At 36.7% G+C, this 17,541-nt stretch overlaps 1 protein-coding gene across 20 annotated transcripts in view; it reads left to right on the forward strand.

Annotated features, from left to right (window-relative positions):
• The window catches only part of MYT1L (myelin transcription factor 1 like), a 380,619-nt gene extending 364,291 nt beyond the window's left edge, over positions 1–16,328 (forward strand). For all 20 annotated transcript variants that reach the window (XM_073336127.2, XM_073336123.2, XM_073336134.2 and 17 more), the window contains 4 exons: positions 2,892–2,983; positions 9,153–9,256; positions 13,084–13,227; positions 13,546–16,328. In XM_073336127.2, the coding sequence (XP_073192228.1) occupies positions 2,892–2,983; positions 9,153–9,256; positions 13,084–13,227; positions 13,546–13,686 (481 nt within the window). In that variant the 3' untranslated portion in view covers positions 13,687–16,328. The remainder of the gene's footprint in view (positions 1–2,891; positions 2,984–9,152; positions 9,257–13,083; positions 13,228–13,545) is intronic.
• Positions 16,329–17,541: the final 1,213 nt, after the last annotated feature.

A 17,541-nucleotide genomic window follows, 5' to 3' on the forward strand; every position in this document is an offset into this window, starting at 1 on the left:
TTTGATCCAAAAACTGACATGAGATTGTATCCAGGAGGGCAAAATTCTGCTGGAAGGGTTTGAAGGACTAGAACCTACCAGGCTTTCCATGTGAAATATGGGTGACACCTAGTATGCCTGTAGATTGTATCTTGTTTTATAATTTGTGTCCTTTATAATTCTTTTATCCTAAAACAAACATACTGTGCTCCATGAAGGCTGACTGATCACCCTATCATCGTCCCTGGGAACAAACAGACTGCAGGTTCTGGACTAAAGTCAGACCTACTGTGATGACAGTGAATTGTAGGGGGGACTGCAAGCCTAAATCCCCTATTTAGAGGGTGAGGGAGAGCAGTGATTGCTGGAGTCCTGACATCTAAAGGTGTGCCCTGGAGGAGACCACAAGGGAGACGGGTACTGTTAACCTGGAACTGTGACATACGTAATAAGAGACAGTCTCTGTCCTGAAAATTTTTCTTCTAAATAAACAAAATAAATACAAGGAGAGAGCAAGGGAAATAAAGTGATTTGTGCAAGGTCACGCAGCAAGTCAGTGGCAGAGTTGGGAACAGAACCTAGGTTTCCTGCCTCCCAGCCTAGAGCCCTATCCACTAGATCACACTGATAATAATAGCCATAGTTTATTATTATATATTATTTCAATAATAGAACTGGAAAAATCAATTTGGAAAATATTGATGGAAAATGGGGTTGAAAATTTTAAATGTTTTTTAAAAAATTTGTCCATCTTTTTATCAGTTCTGTTTAATAATAATAATAATAATTAATAATAATAATTCAAAACCTTGTAGATGTGATCATTCAGACCATTCAGAGTAATATATTTTAATGAGTGAACATCAGTGTTGGAAAGTCACAGGTTTTAAGGTCAGTAGGAACAAATACAATCATTTAGTTTGACCTTCTGCGGGACACAGGCTATACAACTTCACCTAATGATTCCTGGATCAAGCTTGATAACTTGTGGTTGAATTGGAGCATATCTTGTAGGAAGAAATTGAGTCTTTACTTAAAAACTCCAAGTGTTGGAGGAGCTACCATAGTTCATGGAAATTGGTTCCATATTGCACATACTTAGGTTATTTAGGAGAAAAATTAACTGCTGTAGTGGTTCTGGCTCTGCATTTAAGCTTGACATGTGAACAATTAAAAAACAGTAGAAATAGTTCACTCTAGCCTTGGGAACAAAGTGTAAATTTCACAGTTTGCAGAAGCATATATGTAGCATGTGGAATCTAGAGTTCAAATGTGTTATTAAATTTTGAATATATTGGTGCTGAAAGAATGTAGAATTGATTTTGGAAACATTTCAGAATGTCCTCTGCTTTTAAAGACTGATAGAAATGGGAACACAGTACTCCAGCTTGTAATGACGTTAGACATATTTTTCCTCCTGCTGATTCTACTACACAGTGCCATGTTAAGGACAGGATTTTTAAGAATGGGAACAGTTTTGTGCCCACAGTTAATTGCTGAGTGTGAGCACAATCTGGCCCAACAGCCTTTTCATTTGCCAGGATAGAACAATTAGACATATTCTTTTGCATGGTGTGATTAGAGGATGACCATAATATGAGAGACAGTTCAACATTTGGGGAATGTAAGCACACTTTTAAATGTCCCACACTTAGGGACACTTTTTCAAAAATACATGGTGAAATCTTGGTCCCTCTAAATTTAGTGGCAAAACTGCTATTGACTTGAGTTGGGCCATGATTTCACCGAAAATTTTTTAAAGTCTGAGATAATCAGATGTCTAAATACTAGTGGATTGTTGGGGTTTTTTGGCCAACAATTAAATCTGAGTTTCCATATTTCTTTGATCACATCTGCAAATGGTGGAAACTGCTGAAAGTTGATCAGTAAGGGATATTGTATCTTGGCTGAATGAATTTCTGGGGTGCCCAATATAATAATACAGTACCTCTGCATTACTATGGGTATTAATTAAAGACTATATAAGCTTAACTGGATAAATGGTTTGTCCTACATTTCAAAGATGCTGAATTGAAATTCTGTTGGGATTGTAGTTGTATATAGAAAAATTGCCTCATACTTTTAATTCTCTCGGTTTTAAATGGATTGCTGCACGTAATTGTCTTAATCAAAATTTTCCTCATTTCAAGAAAATATTTAAATAATTATTTGTATGTATTTCATCTATTAGTATATAGAACATGTGTCCCCAAAATAGTGTCTAGGACTCTGTACATAGAATGAGATAGTGGAGGAGTGAACCCTGAAATAGTGTTAAATCGCATTTTACATGCAGGTCTCATCGTGGGTAGGGAATGCACTTTTCTAAAGTCCAAACAAAAATCTGATCCAAAGTAATTCACATGTTTTAAAAAGTGATTTAGAAAAAGAACAATTCAAATATAGGAATAGGTTATATCTAAAAACGAGCATACTAGTAATTCAGAAGAGCTCATTATTAAAGACACAATTAGAGCTAGCCAGTTCCCTCAGTCCTTGAAATGCAGAGTTCCTGTGTTTGGGTTTTTGAGATTAAACGTGTAGGGCAGATAGTGTTTTGTTTAAATGGAGCATTTAAGCAGTAACCCTTTTTATAAGGTAAGTTTTTTGGATACCACATCTCTAAAAGGCTGCATTGTTCTTTTCCTAGTTTAGATTTTGTACATAAAATGCTTTTTCTTGGATTTATATATAATCTGCACATTCAAAAAGAGGTGGGGGCAGAAAAATAAAACCAAAAAATAATTTATGAAGCTCCTCCCTCTCTTTCAGAACCACATACCCTATCATTTTTGTGCAGAGTGGAGATAAAGTTCCTCTCAGATGTTATGTCATGACAGTTTTAGTTGACAAATTTATTGTCAGTGACCAATTACAATTTAATAGGCTCTTTATTTTCTTATCGTTCACAGTCTATCAGGATGCCCCAGAGCCACTTCCGCCATGAAGAAGGCAAAGCTGTCTGGAGAACAGATGCTAACAATAAAGCAACGGGCCAGTAATGGTAAAATTCTAATCATTCTCTTTTAAATATTACCTCTTTCCAAGATAAAAGACACATTGCTATGTGGGCCTTTTTATAAGTCTTTCTTAGTGTATACCATGAAGGAGATCATTTTAGAAAGCAATGCAACTGACTTCCATGCTATTGAAGCCTGAGCCAGAAATACAGGAGGTCAGATTCTGGCCTGAGTTACACCAGAGAAAATCTGAAAAACTCTATTGACTTTATTGAGGAGATTCTGGATTTACACAGGGGTAGCTGTGTAAATATTTTCTAATATAATAAAATGCTATGTTTTTTCTGACTCAAGTCTGATGCCCCAAGGTGGCCAGTGGGTCTCACATTGCACAACTGCTCAGAAGATGAGGGGACCTGATTTTCAGAGGTGCAGAGCACTCACAGCCCCCACTGGTTTCAACTGGAGTTGTAGGTACTCAGCACTTCTGAAAGTCAGATCAAGAGGGCCTTGTGTTAATCATCTTCAGGAAATCCTCTGGCCAATCTGGAGGTCCAGTTCCTGGCTGGGAACCTCTTGACCAATGGAAAACTATACAAAACTACTTTCTACCTTCCTGCAGTTGTGCTCCAGGACAAATACTGGCAAAGCAATATCATAAAGCTGCATTACATCCAACATCCCAGCCATGTTGGAGTTGCATGAAAAGCACTTTTTAAACTTTAGAGAGACAAGGTGGATACAGTAATATCTTTTATTGGACCAACTTTTATTGGTGAGAGAGTTTGAAAGTTTGTATCTCTCACCAACAGAAGTCTCTCTAATATCCAGCCTTGTCTCTCTAATATCCTGGGACCAATACAGTTCCAACACTTCTTAAAGTTTGGAATTGTATTTAATGAGAGGTGCTTATTTTCTTGAACCATTAATCTCATCCCTTACACATGGGATAAACTGCCATCCACAATCCATAAAGCTGCCACCTTATCCACCTTCAAGTCCCTTCTCAAAATTTACCACTTCCTTAATACTTATGGAATGTTGCCATCTGTTAACAGCTAGCCAGGTGACAATTTGTGTTTACTGCTCCAGATTGGGTAAGAATTGCACACAGCCTATGATTTTGTTACCCTGTTTCCCCTAATCCCAGTCCAATTGTTTGTCTCTAGTGTGTTTTGCCATTTAGACTGTGATCTCATTAGGTCAGGGACTGTCATTTGTTATATGTTTATACAGCTCCCAGGCCCAGATTCTCAATGGTATTTAGGCACCTAACTCTTATTGGTTTTAGTGGGAGTTAGGTGCTTTAATACCTTTAAGGAGCTAGGCTCCAGCACAATGGGGCCCTGACTTGGTTGGCCTCTAAGCACTACCATAGTATAAAGGAGCCTATATTAAATAACAGGTTTCAGAGTAGCAGCCGTGTTAGTCTGTATTCGCAAAAAAGAAAATGAGTACTTGTGGCACCTTAGAGACTAACCAATTTATTTGAGCATAAGCTTTCGTGAGCTACAGCTTACTTCATCGGATGCATTCAGTGGAAAAAAAAATGCATCCGATGAAGTGAGCTGTAGCTCACGAAAGCTTATGCTCAGATAAATTTGTTAGTCTCTAAGGTACCACAAGTACTCCTTTTCTTTTTATAATAAATAATAATCCCTACACAGGACCTCTTCAATTACAAAGCAGTTAAAATACCCCAAATTGGAACTATGAAATTAAGAAGCAGCTTTGATTGTCTCCAAAAGGAATCCCATGCACTCCTCATTAGCTGGAAGAATAAAGGCTATGACACTTCAAAAGTCTGAAGGGGAGGTCTATAGTCAGGAAAAAATGGGAGATTCATCAGAGTTCTTCTAGAACTTGGGAGAAGGGGGAAGGAGCTTTTAAAAAATTCCAGAATTAATTTGTTGTTACAAATGTAATGAATATAGAGTTATCACATTAATAGTCAATTGTATTGGTGTCTGCAAGACACATTAAAGATATGTGTAATCTATTGGTGCCAAATATCATTAATCAAACATACCAAGAGAAAACCCATCCATCAGGAAGACTGTAATTAAGTGTGTACGAGGGCATGAGATTGGTTTAAAAATCATGAGATTTAAAAAATCACTTACTTTCTTTTTAATGTCTTCTGGGTTTTGAGCCTCTAGGGAGAGCTGTCTACCTGCAGTTTGTATATGAGGTTCAAAAATCAACCTTTAACACACGAGCAAAAAAATGTGCCCCTCCCCACTGGCTGCCTGGAGGGAGACTCCACTCTGCATCCTGACTGCAAGGACATCTTTCATAAGGGTCACTCTCATTGATTATGGACAGCCATCTTTGCTGAGGGCAACTTAAACTTCCTTCACAACAACCTGCCTCAGAATAGTCAAGCCATGCTTTGTCACAGAGTAGTTCCCCCTATAGCAAACTGAGTGCACTTTGTCAGATCCAAGGGCTGGCTCAGTAATGGAGCTTGTCAGAGGAGTTTGCCTGACAGTTTCTTAATTTCCCTGACCCTATCTCATACATATCCCTACCCCTAACTACAGGAGCATGGGGATGCTAGTGGGCAGCTTCCCTAAATAGCTGGAGCACTGTTACTGAGCCAGCCCCTGGGCCTGACAAACTTCCCATGCATCACCACAGGTGGGATCTTCGAGGTGACAAGCCATAGGAAGGTCATTAGCCCGGGGGAGCTCTTGAGTAAAAAAGAGTCGTGGGAATAGTGGGAATTTATGTGTGAGTGCGACATCTTTAACATACAAAGCCCTAAGAAATCAACACACAAAAGCCTGTGTTGCCTGCATATATCACATACCTGACAAAAACTCCCAAAACAAGGAAATAAAAAGTTAAGCTATCTAATAATGCATACTCTCTACTCCTCCATTCACAGGCATGCGCCTTATCACTATCACAACTACCACAGACTCAGTTCTCCTGCACCATCTTTACCAAATGACTCTTTCCCATACACCAAACTACTTCACCTAGCATCTGCAACCAGGGAGCTCTTGAGTAAAAAAGAGACGTGGGAATAGTGGGAATTTATGTGTGAGTGCGACATCTTTAACATACAAACCCCTAAGAAATCAACACACAAAAGCCTGTGTTGCCTGCATATATCACATACCTGACAAAAACTCCTAAAACAAGGAAATAAAAAGTTAAGCTATCTAATAATGCATACTCTCTACTCCTCCATTCACAGGCATGCGCCTTATCACTATCACAACTACCACAGACTCAGTTCTCCTGCACCATCTTTACCAAATGACTCTTTCCCATACACCAAACTACTTCACCTAGCATCTGCAACCAGGGAGCTCTTGAGTAAAAAAGAGACGTGGGAATAGTGGGAATTTATGTGTGAGTGCGACATCTTTAACATACAAACCCCTAAGAAATCAACACACAAAAGCCTGTGTTGCCTGCATATATCACATACCTGACAAAAACTCCTAAAACAAGGAAATAAAAAGTTAAGCTATCTAATAATGCATACTCTCTACTCCTCCATTCACAGGCATGCGCCTTATCACTATCACAACTACCACTCAGTTCTCAGTTCTCCTGCACCATCTTTACCAAACGACCCTTTCCCATACACCAAACTACTTCACCTAGCATCTGCAACCAGTAGTGTCGTGATGGGGGAGTTTTGTGAAGGGGATGTGCAGAAGGGAAGGTTGATGAGTAAACTAGTGTGTCAGGCGTGAGTGGTTCGGTTAGAGGACAGTTGGAGAAGGTTGTACAGAACAATGTATATACGGTAGCAACAATATTTAAAAGTCTGGCCCTTTTTGTCCCTGTGTGGGGATACAGCTTGGAGAGGTTAGAGAAATATAACTTTACAGTGTGTCCAGTAAAGACATTTGTAAAAGGAAGATTCCTGAATTAAAAAGATCTCCACCCCAGCAACTGGAAAAACAGAGAAATGTGATGATCAATGTTATATGTATAACATGTAGCCATTTAGTCTAAATGCACTTCTCTTCAAGAAAGCTACAGACTATGCAAACTATAATTCCGCTGATGGTCATGCAATACAGAAATTCCTTGGTCAACAGGGATTGACATCCATACAGTTGTGACACTTAGGACCAGATCCTCAGTGTACATTAGCAAAGCACCAATGAAGCCAATGGAGCTACATGACTTTATACCAGCTGACGATCTGGCTTTAAAGCCCATGATCACATAGCAAACACATAAATATAGAATTAAATAGGACTCAAAAGGGATCTCCTTTGGGAAATTTGAGTCACCAAAGAAGATACAAGACCAATAATAATTAATACCAAGACTTAAACATACAAACCAGCGCAATAATTCAGTCTTGGGCTTTCTAGTATCTACTGTCACAGACAGAAACAGCATGAATTACAAAGACCTATAACCCACATCTACTGATGGATGTAGTTTATTACAGACTTTAATAAAGCATTTCAGTGTTGTGAATAGGAAGGAAGCTAGACCAACATCCATCAGTGATGTGTCCAGTCCTACTCCTGGTGAAATCAGTGAGAGTTTTGCTATTAATTTCAATAGGCAAGGAATGGGCTGTAGAGGTAACATTTTCAAAAGCAACTAATAAGCTGCTCAGAGCCCTAGTTCAACCCAAAGCCGAGTTGTAAACTAAGCGAGGAAACACCTATCTCGCCAGTGGGGCCCCATCCCTGGACGGAAAAGATGAACACTTATGTTAGAAGAAAAGGAGTACTAGTGGCACCTTAGAGACTAACCAATTTATTTGAGCATAAGATTTCATGAGCTACAGCTCATGAAAACTTATGCTCAAATAAATTGGTTAGTCTCTAAGGTGCCACTAGTACTCCTTTTCTTTTTGTGAATACAGACTAACACAGCTGCTACTCTGAAACTTATGTTAGAAATATTATTGGAGAGAAGCAGACTCTGCTCTCAGAAATCAACAAACGTGAACTTATGTACTTTGGTCACATTAGGCACAGATATGGGAATATCCTTGAGAAAGTTATCATGGAAGGAATGGTGGTGGGTCATCATACAAGGGGATGATCAGAAAGGAAATGGATAGATGGTGTGTGGCAGATCACTGAGAGATCAGTTGATGGGTGTGTGAAGTTGGCGATGGATCAAGAAGACTTCCAAAAATTCTGCTATGATGTGACCAGCATTTAGACATGAAAAAATGGACTTTACTTCCTTACTGAACATGCCTACTGGATCAGGCCCCAAGGCAAGATAGGCAGGAGAATGCCTATTTTGTTAATCCCACTGGGGTTAGGTGTGAGTTAGGTATGGCAGGATTTAGGCAACAGAGTGCATGTCCAGTTGCTGAAATTTAGGTGCCTTGGCGACTTTTATGGTGGAAACATAGCCACCGAGGGAATTTAGGTACCTCCAATGTTAGGCAGCAGCTGAGAAGAGGTTTTGGAATGCCAGTGGTGCCTAAATATTGGACTTAGGCAGTTAGGCACTCTGGTGCATAATGAGACATATAGGCACCTATTGGGTATTCTAAAGTGGCTATCTCCCATTGAAATTATTGTGATTTAGGCATCTAGGTGCTTTTGAATATCCCAGCAGGCACCGATCTGTGTGTCTTAAATACCTTATAAATCTGACTCCTAAATGCTTAAGTAACTTTTGACTTAGACTCTTGAGTCACCTGAACACTTCTGAAAATGTTACCCTAGGTCATTCGGTAATGAACTATGGAGGTAGCAGAGGCTGCAGGGGGTCCAGATTGACAGTGGTATTTTACAGTTTTTCTGTGTTGTGAAATGTTTCCCCTGATTATAGGAGCAAGTGGTTTTGGCATAATTGTGACTTGAAACTATTGCCTTGTTAGGATATTTTTTCTTTCCTTTAAAGGACAAGAGAAGTTGCCAGTATTTTTTTAAAAGGTTAAGTGTGACAATGCAGCAGAATTCATTAAGTAGAGGTGCATTTCTAATAATGTAAAGATATAATCAGTATATTTAAAGGGTGGTGTTATGTTTTTATCTCTCCCTAAGCTGTTTCTACCATTCTCATTGGAAATCACTGCAGTTCTTAAAAGAGACATGATTAGAAATATATGGGTTTAACTTCGAATGGGAAGTTTGATGAGACTTAGTGTTTCTGAACTTTTTACTTTAATAAGTTTAATTTCAAATATGAAATGACTCAGTTGCAGAACACAGATTTATAGCTTAATTATTTTAATATCTCCTTTATTTTTATTTTGCATAGGTATAGAAAATGATGAAGAAATTAAACAGCTAGATGAAGAAATCAAGGAACTAAATGAATCCAATTCCCAGATGGAAGCTGATATGATTAAACTCAGAACTCAGGTAACAGTTTTATGAAGCCTTAAATTTAGCTACTTTTTACACATGATTGTTCAAAAGAAATATAGGAGAAAACTTGTCTTTGGAAAAATTGTTTTCTTTCACATTTTTGCTCACATTTCATATGTTCTTAATTTACATTTATAAGCTTAGAAAACAGTATCTGTGGTGCTATTAAGTAGTTATTTCCCACCACAGTGGCCACCACTTTTAAAAACTGAAAGTCATCGCTAAATAGCCACCTTTGCATTTCCTTCTTATAAGATTTTATAACACCCTCATATCTGTTAAACTCTCAGACAGCTAAATCATGGCATTAGTAGATGGAGAACACAGCAGTGGCCAGGGCATTCTGCTTGCAGAGGGAGTACACACAGAAGCAGCAACTGCTACACCTGTAATATTGTACAGCGATCACTCCCCACGGCAACAGCATCAGACCACTGATTGGTTGGAAAGGACACAGTCCATAGCCCAGCTTCATCCTATTTGGGGTCCACAAGAATTGGTCAGAAAATGGAGAACTATACTGTGAACATTTTCATTTCTCTTTTTTCATGAAAATCTCTTTTGTTGAGGTTTTTGACCACTTCTGTAGCTGAATAGAAAATGGGGTAGGGGTTCATTTGCTTTCCACTGAAATTACATTTTCCAGCTGGCTGTCATATCTAGTGCAGTTCATGAGGCTTTGTCTCCCCACAGTTTGATATCAGTAAGGTGTAGTAAGTACAGTCTACATTAAGACTTACAGGGTTTCTTGCAAGTGGGTTTTTTTTAAACGCCTTCCATCTGGGCAGTCCAGTATTCGTTAGGCCAGATCTCATCCTGTAACCTGCCACAAGTGTTTGGATTTCTGGATGAATACCTAATACATTATGGCCATATAGAAAAATTAAATAAAAAATTGAAAAACCCTCAGTATTCAAATACTCATAATGCTACTCACATGCATAAAGTTTTTCTTGTATGAAAGAATGTGTAGGATCAGGGCTTTTAGGTGGAAACTTGTATCAACTCAATGAACACATGATCCCTACACTAATTTTAGCTTTCACTTCTCAAACTGGTTCCACTGCATTTAGACCACTGCATATTCTTAGGAAATGTTCAAGGGATCTATTGCACATTTTGTTGTGACACAGACTTGGAAAGAGGGGAAAAGTGTTGATTACAAATATTTACTGTCACTAAAACTATTGACATCGAATGGAGAATCCCAACAAAATCAGACTTCACAATTATTCAGGGGGCACGCTCTCAACCTGTTGTGTTCTCCAAAGGAAAATGAGTTTCCATTTCAAAAGTACAGAACTGGTGGGGCAAGTCATCAGATACCTTAAGGTCTTTATCAACATATTAAAGTCATTAAGACTATCACAGTCAATATGTACTGTATTGGACAGTAAAATGTTAACATTAACCTTAACAAAATATATGCTATTATAAAAATACATTGTGTTATGTAGATTTCAAACAAAATTCATTATATAAATTGGGAAATATGTGAAAGAAAATTTATAATATTGAGAGCAGTTTCTGTTCTGTAATTTTACTTAATTTATACACTGAAAATGAAAAGTCACTTGATATGAGCCATAACTAATGGTGCCAATTACATTTCAGATATCTTATGAAGGTAACAGTGTGCCAAATCCTAAGAGGTGCTGATTACCTGGAACTTCACGAAAATCAATGCAGTTTCAGGTGCTTGGCATCTCTCAGTGTTTGGCCCAAGAGGAAAAATCTATCAGATAACAGTCCTCAACCACCTAAAGGACCAATCCTATGAGAGACTGTGCAGTCTCAACTCCCATTGAAGTCAATAGGAGTTGATGATACTTGGCACCTCCCAGGATTAGGCCCTAATTATATTTGATGTCAGAGGTCAATACTCTGACTCCAGTTATTACTTTTGATATAAAAAAATGTAAGGATGAATATTAAACATAATGACTTGGACTATGACTGACCTGAGCTAAGAAGAATTAAGAAAAAAAAAAGTTACACATATGTAGTAGGACTGGCTCTTTCGCACTGGATTCCAAAAAGAACATGAGTTTAGAGCATGTGCCTGACCTGCTCTCTGGCATACACAAATTGAAAACATAGCAAAAAAGCAGGAATATCTTTCCATTCTCTATGTTAAAGTAAAATCTGTCTGTGCCTACTGCAGCATGCTGGAGAAATAGTTCGAGAATCATTCATCCCAAAGAAATGTTCCCCTGTAATATTGACAATGCGTGTCTCAGCTTGGATTATTTGCTGCATAAATATCAGTAGTCAAAGTTAAACCTACTTGACAGTTAGTCTTATGTGTGCACCAAGCTCTTAAGAAAATATTTACTTTTATCAACTAATGTCACAGACCAAATTATCAAAAATCCACAATCCACAATGATAGACTTGAGACATCTAACTATCTGATTGTGCCATCAAACCTGCTAAAACATACTGGCCTAGGCTCATCTGATGTTCTTCTCCCCTTGTGACCTCTATACTGTTTGTGCTGACAAATGAGAGAGTTCACATCAAAATTCTATCGTTTTTTCCCATAATTTATTATACTGGCAGTTCATTGTGGATGTCAAATTAAAACAAGCGACTGTCACTTTGAGAGTTTGGCCCTATATGCTCTTTTCTGCTTCTTTGGCTTCATTTTCTACCCTCTTGCCAATGTACATCTCACCCTACACACACACATTTTATACTTGGTAATAGATGAGTTGCCCTATGTCATGGAAATTAAATAGCCATGTACACTGGTCACACTTTAAAAGTTTCTTCATTTTAGAAAGATTCTACAGGTTTGAACAGTATACTTAAAATGGGGAACACTGTTGGAAATGCTAATATCTCTCCAAATGGAATATATTTTGACAGTAAGTGTAATATCAGTCTCAGATTACTTATATAGACAACTTCATATTTATGCAGCACACAGTTTCTTTTCCTAAATTTTAGCCTATTTGAGACAGTAATCAAATGTCGTAAGTTCTGCCTTTAAGTCCTTTTCATCTTAGAGAATATTTATAAAAGCCATATGACAACAAATATATTGCTAATAAAATACAGCAAACTTAATTTTGTTTGTCATTAAACACAAACATTGACAGCTGTTAGTAACATAATGCAAAACATAAAAATATAGAAAAGAATAGTACTAAGACACTCTTACCAGATTATTTTGCTGTAACTATTGTGCAACAATGTGTAATTTTTTAGCTTTCACTGGCAGTTCTGTGAGAATATTCATTGGGCAGTATAAATTGAATGCAAATATAGTTCCAAAGAGCTAAATGGTGACAGCAAAGAATTGTGCACACTTAGTTAATATGGCATATGCTACAAAAATGTGATAAATGTATCATCTACTCACATTGGCCCTGATCCTGCAACCTCATGGATACAGGTGGATTCTCATACCCATATGGTGCCTCCACTGATTTCAGCTGGGGTCCAGATACACAGAAGAGTCTGCCCACATGAATCACCTTGCAAGATTGAGGCCCTTATAAGTGCCTTTACATACAAAAGGATATTTTTTTAAAAAATATTACATCGGTACAAAGCCAGTACAATCAAATGTAAGGTAAATCAGTACTTCCACCATAAAAAAAAGACAAGCCGTTAAAATAAAGTCATATAATTTGCAGTTGTACATAGTAGAAAAACCTCTTAAAATTATAAAAGATTATAAATAAATGAAACCTTTTTATTTAAACAAAAAGGGCCTTTTTTGTTCTGATATTACTGTTATCACTCACTTCAAGAACGCATGCTTTATAACGGCTTGCCTTATATTACATTGTACACAAATTTGTCCATTTTAGATTACTACAATGGAGAGCAACTTGAAGACGATAGAAGAGGAGAACAAAGTAATTGAACAGCAAAATGAGTCTCTTCTTCATGAACTGGCCAATTTAAGCCAGTCTTTAATTCATAGTCTAGCTAATATCCAGCTGCCACATATGGTAAGTGATTGAGAGCACAAGTTAAGGAATTTGGCGATCTTCAGTTCACCTCATACAGTAGATGTCGTTTTTATGTTTATGGTTCCTCAACCAGTTGGATATTTGTGGTAACAACACTGAAACCATAAAGATAAATTTAACTGCTAACAAAGGCACAGTGGGCCTGTTCCAATGTATCCTGTAAAATTAAGATCTAAATAGGCATTTTAAATATTATAAAAAATGGTGGCAATATGATATGATAGTATGTTATGCTTAAATGAATATACAATCAAGAAAATAAAAGTTGTATATGAACTACTATTTAATATCTCGTAGGAACCAATCAATGAACAAAATTTTGATGCTTACGTGACCACTTTGACGGACATGTATACAAATCAAGATCGTTATCAGAGTCCAGAAAATAAAGCCCTACTGGAAAATATAAAGCAGGCTGTGAGAGGAATTCAGGTCTGAACAGCTGCTATAGTGGTGAAAGTCTTGCTTAAAAAAAGGATGCCTCTTGTTTTTTGCTGCTGTAATTTACCAGAAAGTGTTATATATTTATTTCTGTTTGAAACAGTGTTATGCTTACAAGACTTCATAATGATTTTATGTCTTGCTTTAAAGATAGTAATGCAGAATAGTTTTTTGAATACATTCACATTTTGTACGTTTTCATATAAGCTGACATAGTGTGATATGCCATGTAATGTTTATAGCTGCTAATGTATGCACATTTTTAGGGTATATATATTTCTGAAGAGGTAAGCTGATCAAAATAAATAGAGTGTAAATTCTTTTTAATGCTTTAGTGATTAAATGTTTTAGTATTTTGAACTGAAATGGACAAAAAAAAAACAGCTTTGAATGACAATGTTGCGGTCTGCAGCCACTTTTTAAACACTATCATTTTGCCTCATGTTGGAGGATTTTATGGGATTTAAGAAATACATTTTGTGTGCATATTGTTTCATAGCAAGAATTGGTTGCAAAAATGCTTTATTTTTGAACAATGCTTGAAAATATTATGTGACTTTTGTTTTCAGAGGATGGTGTGTGGTGGGGGCAATAAAATGAGGTTTTTTGAAATCCAAGAAAATGGCATGGATTAGATGTAAGATACAAAATGGGTAATTTATTGTAAGACAACATCAAGCCATGGAAACTTGACAGAAGATTCAAAGCAGCTTAAACAGCACTTTTTAATTAACTTCTAAGCATTACATGGTATGAATATGGGAACTTCCATTATGAAAGGAACTATATCAGAGGTGGACAACCTGAAGATTTCAGCTTTTATTTTCAAATAAACTTTGGAGCCAACATTCTCTTATCTCTCCTGGACTACTTAGTGCCCCTCTGAACTATGTCTTATAGCAATGTAGTTCATCTTTCAGAAATTCTGTATTTTCAATTTAAGGAGAAAGACAATATTTTAAAACTAATATTGCCTTTTTACATCTTTAATTTTGGGATAAAGACAAATGATTTGTGTCTACTGTAGTTACTGAACTGGATTCATTGCTAGCTTTAGTAGGAATGCAGCTCAGTAAAGATTTTTTTCTTTTTGCTTTGCCAAGCATTTGATCCCATTTTTCATATTTTAATATTTATGTTCTGCATTTTGTTGGAGAACAATCATTACTGCAGCATTCATGTATGCTTTATATTTGTTCCACTATTATCTATTGCAAAAATGAATGCAATCAAATTTTAATGTAACTAAATATACTTCAGCACTTTTTTTGCTTTAAACTGGATCATTTTAAGATAAAACTTATTTGTACCTTCAAGATTTGATTGTTTTCTTCAAAATGACTGCACTATATGTATGCATACGACCACTTTTTTATTACAACATTTTTTCCTTTTTAAGTCGTAATTTTGATGTGTTGTGTTTTACAGATGTTGAATTTATTTAAAATTGATAGCATATCTTTTCCTTCCATGTCTTGATGTTATGCAGAAAGTACAAAAGTACTTTAAAATTTTGTTATGAAAAAGATGGGTTTTGTAAAAAATAAAATATTTTTAGCAGAACAGGACTTACAGGGTCATTGTCCCCACAATGTGCCAGTTGACTATTTGCACTTACCTTGCCCTATATATCCATACGGAGGTGTGCAATTTCTTGTGTCATTAGCCTTGTGACACTAAACCTGAACAAATTATAGTGGAAGCCATTATGGCCAATCCAGTAATATTGCTAAGGGAGACTACAGGGATCTCACAACAAATATTCTGATACAATATTCAACCTCGGTATATATATATATGTATAAATATATGTATATCCCAGCGGCACTTTATACTATTCACTGTACAAAAGCTTACAGTTTTCCATGAGGACTTTAATAACTAGCTGGGAAAAGATTATGTAATTACTTTGGGGGCTCTGCAGTCTTATCTGTACAGTGCCCTTTTTCTGTTGTGCTATTAGTTGTAGCTGCCATGCTCAGAATTGCCTTTTTGAGAGCTGAAGCAAGGTGCTTGTTGTTCACCTTCTGCCATATATATTGTACTTTTGCCCTAGCCTCCTTTTAGGGCTTTCATTGTTCATAACGGCATATGCATTTTTCCACTGCATTGTGTCTGCAGCTTCTTTGCCAATATAGTAATGCTTTCAGTAGAGTAATAGATAGTATCAGTTTTGGATTCTTATTGTTATCACCTATGTACAATGGAAAGGGATTTTAAGCACAAATCTGCTGCTCATCTAATGTTGGTACATAATATCAAATCAGAAGTTATCTGTGACTATTATATAGGGATCACAAAAGTGTCACATATTAGAATGCTGACCTTTCATATGAAATTATTGTGAGTCAGAGTTTATTTATTATAACTTATTGTTCATATTCATTTCTAAGTTAATTTAAGTAATCATTTATTAAGACAAAATTTTGTATAAACTATTTATTGTGCTCTCTGTGGAACTGAAGTTTGATTTATTTTTGTACTACACGGCATGGATTTGTTGACATTTTAATTTTGCTATAAATGTGTGGAATCACAAGTTGCTGTGATACTTCATTTTTAAATTGTGAACTTTGTACAAATTTTGTCATGCTGGATGTTAACACATCTTACTCTAAATAAATAAAAAAAAAATGTGTTGCCCACACTTGTAGCGCAGCGGTTCTATGGTCAGCGACAACGTTTTCACTTCACCCAGTGTACTAGCAGCCATGATGAGTAAATAATCGGCTGCTGGTTTTTAGTGATGAACTTTGGCCCTTTATTCCTTGAATTCTCCACGCAGGATTTTCAGCTGCTCCTTTTAATTAATCGTGCACTTACTCAGTTTCATCCATGACAGACGTGTAAGAACAACCGAAGGACACTGTTCCCTTAGCTAGCTCCACAGTCATTTCAAAGTTTCCTGCTGGTTACAGCATGGGAGGAAATTAGTGCTATTTCTCAGTATGGGTAACTCAACTGTGGTATTGTCCTCGATACATTGAAAATTAAATGTGTTGCTAATTAGCATTAATAAACTCAGAAGTGATATTTAACTGAAAACTATGTATCAACCTAAGATGTAATAGTTTTCAAGCTCATTTGATCTGCAGGTGGGCCCCAAATTGTTTTTAGAATCAGTCAACCCAGCAGGGAAACTACACTTCTAGTCATCACAGTCTGCAAAAGAAACAGTGAGTTATGGTAGTTGCGGTTGTATGCAATATCAAACACCATTCTGCACCAGCCACCAACATAAGCAAGGTCATTCCTGCAAAGGAGTTAACAATCAGTTTACATCTTATTAGCACTGTTGAACCACCTCATTAAAACATATTTTACTAGAAATAAACGTAACCAATTACACAGGGTATTAGCAATATTGATGTGTAGGCAGAATGCTTACTTCACCATATGCGTGGGTTCCTGCACTGGGTTTGATTTATATCCTACAATACTTAGTAGCATCATCACTTAACTCTGTGTTATATTATCCCTCTATGCCATTCTTCTTAATTACATTCTTTAGCGATCATCCTAACTGACCAAGACAGGAGCATAGCACATACTCTAGATTCTCCCTTTTCCCCCGGGAAATGCTGGTTGACTGCTGAGAAAAAAAGAAGACAAAGAAGGCTCAGGACACTCTACACATTCAAAAGTAAAAATGAGAATGTATAAGTAAAAATGAGAACTTGGCTAAAGCAAACCCTATAATCAATCAAGATTAACATAGCGACAAAAAGAAAAATAATTTTGTATATGGGCTAGAGAGAAATAGGCAAAATTTAAACGAAGTTAATCTTAATTTTTTAGGGTCACATGCAAAAGTTTATTCCTATCAAGTATCTCTGGTGTATCGAGGACCCA

The sequence above is a fragment of the Lepidochelys kempii genome, chromosome 3 (assembly GCF_965140285.1).
Source record: "Lepidochelys kempii isolate rLepKem1 chromosome 3, rLepKem1.hap1, whole genome shotgun sequence".
Taxonomy (NCBI): domain Eukaryota; kingdom Metazoa; phylum Chordata; order Testudines; family Cheloniidae; genus Lepidochelys; species Lepidochelys kempii.